The sequence below is a fragment of the Oncorhynchus mykiss genome, chromosome 1 (assembly GCF_057628025.1).
Source record: "Oncorhynchus mykiss isolate SJ-2025 chromosome 1, ASM5762802v1, whole genome shotgun sequence".
In the NCBI taxonomy this organism is placed as follows: Eukaryota; Metazoa; Chordata; class Actinopteri; order Salmoniformes; family Salmonidae; genus Oncorhynchus; species Oncorhynchus mykiss.
The window spans coordinates 18,143,953-18,150,804 of record NC_143022.1 but is presented as its reverse complement, the minus strand read 5'-3'; the positions used below and the strand labels follow the sequence as shown (position 1 = coordinate 18,150,804).

Below are 6,852 nucleotides of genomic sequence, written 5' to 3'. Positions count from 1 at the left end.
AGTCAATCATCATTGCAGTACAAATGTATTTTGGATCAAAATATTCCACTTCATTAACAGAAGGTATTGCCTCACAAATAATGGCAAAGTATGTCCCAGGAAACAAGTTTGCAGCAAGCAAGGATGTCATTTTAAAAAGTCCATGATCTGGAAACTCACAATCAGGAATTCAGCTTATTTTGTATTCTTTTTTTACTCAACAGTTAAAAATAATGATACAAATGAATTTATGATCTGATTTACTGGTAAAACAATCATGCAAATGTATGTGTACAGAGGCTGAGGCGACTATATCATTCAATTAATGTTATCATGATCTCATTGTGAGCATAATACATTTTTTCAATATGTCCTTGCTATAGTCATGAGGTGGGAGAAGGCATATACATCTGGTGGACATCAGGCATGACTGTTTGGTATAGAAAATACACTCCTACTCAATAACAACTTGAAGTCATTATGGCTGTGTTTACGCAAGCAGCCTGATTCTGATAGTTTTGTTCACAAATTTGTCTTTTGACTGACCAATCAAGGCAAAATATAGAAGTGGGCTGGTACGTGTGTACTCAATAGAAAAATCGGTCTTTATGTCAAAGTAAGCTCTCCATATTCATTGTACATTTTCCATCTCAGACTTTGCAGCCAATTGTGTTTTATGTTTTACTGTCTTCCATTGGCTGAGCATAAGTGGTCTAGCAAATAGACACAGGTGAAACGTAACTGAGCTAATCGCTATTTATTTTAAATGACTTGCCCCACTGCCAACTACTCTTCAAATCAAGCCAAATTGTATTTGTCACATGCGCTGAATACAATAGACCTTACCGTGAAATGCTTACTTACAAGCCCTTAAGCCCTTAACCAACAGTGCAGTTTTAAGATAAATAAGTGTTAACTAAAAAATAGATAAGTAAAAAATAAAAGTAACAAATAATTAAAGAGCAGCAGTAAAATAACAAAAGTAAGGCTATATACAGGGGATACCGGTACAGAGTCATTGTGCAGGGGCACTGGTTAGTCAAGGTAATTTAGGTAATATGTACATGTAGGTAGAGTTAAAATGACTATGTAGAGATAATAAACAGAGTACTGTAGCAGCAGCATAAAAGGGGGTGGGGTCAATGCAAATAGTCTGGGTAGCCATTTGATTAGCTGTTGAGGAGTCTTATGGCTTGATGGTAGAAGCTGTTAAGAAGTCATTTGGACCTAGACTTGGCGCTCTGTGTAACGGATGTGAAATAGCTAGCTAGTTAGCGGTGGTGCGCTCTAAATAGCGTTTCAATCGGTGACGTCACTTGCTCTGAGACCTTGAACTAGTGGTTCCCCTTGCTCTGCAAGGGCCGCGGCTTTGTGGAGCGATGGGTAACGATGCTTCGTGGGTGACTGATGTTGATGTATGCAGAGGGTCCCTGGTTTGCGCCCGGGTATGGGCGAGGGGATGGTCTAAAGTTATTCTGTTACATTGGTGCCGTGACCCAGAGAGAACAGTCTATGACTAGTGTGGCTGGAGTCTTTGACAATTTGTTTCCTCTGACACTGCCTAGTATAGAGTTCCTGGATGGCAGGAAGCTTGGCCCCAGTTATGTACTGGGCCGTGTGCACTACCCTCTGTAGTGCCTTGGGTTCGGAGGCCGAGCAGTTTCCACACCAAGCAGTGATGCAACCAGTGCAGTTGTAGAATTATTTTGAGGATCTGAGGATCCATGCCAAATTTTTTCAGTCTCCTGAGGGGGAATAGGCTTTGTCGTGCACTCTTCACGACTGTCTTGGTGTGTTTGGGCCATGATAATTTGTTAGTGACGTGGACACCAAGGAACTTGAAGCTGTCAACCTGCTCCACTACAGCCCAGTCGACGAGAATGGGGGCGTGCTCGGTCTTCCTTTTCCTGTAGTTCACAATCATCTCCTTTGTCTTGATCACGTTGAGGGAGAGGTTGTTATCCAGGCCCCACATGGCCAGGTTTCTGAACTCTTCCCTATAGGCTGTCTCATTGTTGTCTGTGATCAGGCCTACCACTGTTGTGTCATCTGCAAACTTAATGATGGTGCCTGGCCATGCAGTCATGAGTGAACAGGGAGTACAGGAGGGGACTGAGCACACACCCCTGAGGGGCCCCCGTGTTGAGGATCAGCGTGGGGGATGTGTTGTTACCTAAACTTAGTACTTGTGGGCGGCACATCAGGAAGTCCAGGATCCAGTTGCAGAGGGAGGTGTTTAATCCCAGGGTCCTTAGCTTAGTGATGAGCTTTGAGGGCACTATGGTACTAATTTATTTCCTTTCTTTCCTGTTGTTCTATCCTCTGTACACTGATCTAATGGCTGGATTCAAGCTTTGTCATAGTTTAATTTGACTGCGGTGGTCTACTAGGTTTCATACATGGCCTTTTCTTGTTCCAATTCTCTTTCAAATTTCTAGGACATTATGGCATTTCCCACTGGCAGCAGGTGTCTGCAACATGCCTCATGTAGGCTGTGTTGTATTTTACCTTTAACATCCATGGTGGCATGCCGTTCTTGTAGGTAAAATAGTCATATAAAGTGAAGGCCTGCCATTTTGTTTTACCATAAATACTGTAGATGCCCCATCTGGGAGCATTTCAGCTGATGGTCTTGCATTGCACATTGAGGTCAGGGATCCTTGATTTCTAGATGAACCATCTGTGTTTTGGTTATGCATCTCTGCCTGTATGCCATATTTGATTTATGTCTCTATGATAAGGGCTGGAAAATTATGCATGTGCAGATTTTGCAACTACAATATGGCCTTCTCTCCTGCAAATTGCACTGGAACAGGTGAGAAATTTCATCTAAAATGAACATGGAGCCTTCTGCAAAGCACAAAAAGTCAGTCAGCTGAATATAGTCTCTAACAGGCCAATGCACAACATAATTAGTGTGCACAAACTCCAATGCCAAGCCTTCCCACTGTGCATTGTTTTCTGTCTGAGATGTATTTCTACAAACTGACATATTGTATTAATGCCTTTTTATTTTGAGCATATTTTGAGTTTAAAATCTGTGGTTTCACAGATTGAGAGATTGAAGAAAGACACGGTTCTCCAGCAGAATAAAAAAAAAAGCCAATAAGATAAAAAAACCCAAACACAAACACTTCATAAACCTTCCTTACAGGGACAGCTCAGGGAGAGTTCTTGTAAATACAGTAAAATAACATTTAAAAAAACCATACCCTAGTACAGCAATTGATTTCCTTCTCATTGAAGTCTACCTTTATAGCCAGAGCATTTTTATTCCAAGCAGCAATTGCAATGATCTATTACACCCATAATGTGAATGTATTCCTGATGTCAGCCATCAATCGTTTGAAATATACTTATTTTAATGCCATTAATTCAATCAAACTTTATTACAAGTGGAGAGTGTGCTTTCAAGTCAGCCTGAAAGCCATTGGAATATTATATTTCACATTTCAAATGGTGTGAAGTGGGTTAGGCAATGTAATTTGATTCGCCAAATAGCAACCAGCAGGTGGTGTTAGAGAGGGTCTCAAATTCAAATTGAGCATGGAAGTGTTGAACGTTAATCCAGATCAGAATGGACAGAGCAGGCAGAACAACAAAATGCAGATTGCAGAAGGAATTTAATTACTGTGGGCTGACACTCATAAGGGGGAGCAGCCTACGTATTTGTAGTTTTGTAGAATTTCGAATAGTTCCCTCGCATTTTGAGAGGCGTTAAATCACAAGATTATTGTGCAACCACAAAGAAAGAGTGACAAAGAACGGGATTCGCTGGATATATTATACGGACAAAGGAAAGCTGTATTCTAACAATTGATTGTAAACAACCGAGCTACTACATTTAGGAACATTTGAAATGGTTTCAAGTTATTTTTCCTTCAGAACGTTTATTGGTTTCCGTGTTCCAGAAATGTAATGCAACGTAGCCTATTCTACAATTATAAAGGAATTCACTTTACAGTGACCTGCGATACGATTTGTTATTCTATTCGGAGTCAAAAGAAAGAGAAAATAATAGAGAAAGAGATTACCTATCGATTGAGATAAAACTGGAATTTTATACCCTGCAAGGAGACAGGAATATTTTAACGATATGGGGTGAGTGCAGCTTTCTAGTTTCTCAAACCAAGTTGCGCTTTCTCTACAATCTTTTGAAAAGGCCAGGACAAAAAGTGAAGTTTGGGATGAGTTAAAGGTGGTATATGTAAATGACCCAAATGCATGAATTTGATTTGAAATATGCTGTAAACTTGGGCATGTTATCGCCCTAATGTATGGATGTAATTAGCTGACTATATCCATATTACAGGGATCTAAACTCAAGCTAGGGTGTAATGCATGTATTTATGCATTGACCCACAAACATTTCCTAAATATTTTTTTCATAAAATACCTACATTATTTTCTTAATGATCTAATATTTATTTTCAATTCACCTAATTTCAATGTCCTCAACCTTGATAACAGCCCTCAGCCTACACTCATGACCATATAAAGGTTCACCTCGACTATGGCCACATTGTTCCACACTGTCAAACACTTACTAACTCATTCTGTTTTCATTTGTCCTGAAAAAAACAGCAGTCTTGAAGTTCATTCCCCTTCAACAAAAAGTCTAAATTGATGTGTTTTCTTTTATTTCCATCACAGAAAAAGGAGCCTTCCCTGAACTGTAAAAATGTATCCATCACACAGAGAAAGGTATTATCGTGCTTATTCATTGTCCATTTACTCTGTCCCCAAAAAGTACCCCCTCATCGACAACCCTCCCCCCAATTCCCCCATCTTGTCACATCAAATCTCTTGTGATATTATAATCCATTGCTAAACATTGGTATTAGAACACCTACAGTACATAATGAAGTACAAACTGGATTTGTCTTGCCTGTCGTAATCTGCAGGTTTGGTTTCTGCACTAGAATGCATTTACCATGACTTTGTCCTCATAAATTACTGCATTGTCTAAGGCATTGCGCCTAAACCAATTGTCCCAAAAATATGACCTGTTTTGTATTGTGCAACCTTGATTAAAATTAGAAAAAGATGATCACTGTATATGCCATGAAGTAGTCTTTTGTGGCCTATAGCCTAATGCTCAAGGAGAATTATATGCTGCCTAATTGCTGTTTTTGCTATTGCTTATGCATGCAATATTCTCTCTCCCAATCACCTTTATTTCTTGACTACAGAAATGTATCAGTCAGACATGCATGTATTCCTAGAGCCTAATGACTTTCAAGTTTAGAGCCTGAAGTTAATACAAGGGAAGATTATGCTAAGAAAGTTTTGGCAAGTTTCCTGGTTCTTTAGCGAAAGGCAATGTTGTATTGTTAACATTTTTGTGAGTTGTTGAGAATTCCATTTGAATGTGTGAATTAAAGAATGAGAAACTTCAGCACCTTGATAGAAGACGATATGTGAGCTGAGATGTCAACTTCTTGATGAGTAGTTATGAGTTAGTGTTTCCACTGTGCTATTTTGGTATTTAGTTGTGCAGTGTCATGTTGCTGAACTGGGCTGGACACTTTCGCTGGCTCAGGAATTTCGACATGAGGTTCACTCGACTCTACGGGGGTCATAGGAATGAAACTGGGCTACTCCACTGTAACAGAATGATGCCAAGACTCAGATTTGTCACTTTAAAATGTATGTCAAATGATTGCAAAGTAAAATATTTAAAAATAATACTTGAAAAACACGTAAATGTGTTTTTTTTTTACAATTTTCAGTAGACATGTTTTAAAGTCATCATTGTGCATGGAGTTGTATGATTTGTTTAACTTTGCAATTATTGTTTTTTGTTTGGCATAAAGTGAAATATTGGAATCTCAGCATCATTCTGTTAGTGTGGAATTGCCCAACACTTAAAGGAGAACTTCAGTCAAAATGAGTTTCTCTCTAATACGTAGTGTTTTCTCAATCATCAGAGGTAGTATATTGGAGACATTTTCTACATTTGGCATGAAGTATGTAATTTGGATTCTTATAAAACCATTGTTTAAAATAGTTTACCTGTAGTATTCTGCAATCTATTTTCCCCATGGAAGATGTCCTTTGTTTCATTAAGTAGATATCCATACCACATGGAGTGTAGTTTGGAACATGTTGGTTTTATATTTCTTAGGTATTGCATACAGAGAGCTTTTTTGACAGTTTGAAGCTTTCAAAGACTATAGAATAACTAATTCATGGGCATTTTAGGCAGCTGATTCACATAGGGGGTCGTTTTCAGATCAGTGGCTTTGGGAGATGAACTACTGAGAGAGTTTAAGCGTGAGATGAAGAGACAAGTGAGGGGGATTAGCCAGTGATGACACCCAGTGTCTCTGGGTGAACCCACACACCCAGGGGTCACTGGGAAAGTGTGTTTTAAAGCTGAACTCAGAATTTGAGCAAGAAGCTGATGTCAAATGTAAATGCAGAAACTGACTCCAGAAAGAAACAATCGTTATCACTTGCCTTCACTGCGAAAGGTTCAGAGTTGGACTTCTTTACACACAAGTCTTCAATATGCACCAGAGAACATGCAATTGCATTACTTATTATATTTAAAATCTACTTGGTTTGTTGTTTCACAGGCTTGTTAACAAGGTGACAGGTTGGAAGTCTACATTTGAACAGTCAGTGTAATAATGAGGTGTAATATTGATTGAGAGTTAGATCATTTTACCACAATGCTCTTTGTTTCATGCACTTGTTTTTCGCTGAGAGGGTGTTTGGCTATTTATATAGAATTACATTCTCTTGTCAAGTACACCTGAGGTAAAAACCCTAATTGAAAGCTGGTGGTCTGGACCGATGCCAGCATTAACCCTCCGCTCATGATGGACCTTTTTTCCATTTGCCCTAAATGTCACTGATTCCCACAGA

The 6,852-nt window shown here is 39.1% G+C and overlaps 1 protein-coding gene across 2 annotated transcripts in view; it reads left to right on the top strand.

Moving 5' to 3' along the window:
• Window positions 1–3,478: 3,478 nt before the first annotated feature.
• LOC110492105 (homer protein homolog 3) overlaps window positions 3,479–6,852 on the top strand; it is a 33,871-nt gene continuing 30,497 nt past the window's right edge. Inside the window, exons 1-2 of one of the 2 annotated variants that reach the window (XM_021566250.3) lie at window positions 3,479–4,080; window positions 4,633–4,683. In XM_021566250.3, the coding sequence (XP_021421925.2) occupies window positions 4,661–4,683 (23 nt within the window). In that variant the 5' untranslated portion in view covers window positions 3,479–4,080; window positions 4,633–4,660. The remainder of the gene's footprint in view (window positions 4,081–4,632; window positions 4,684–6,852) is intronic. The other variant, XM_090191772.1, reaches the window with a different exon arrangement.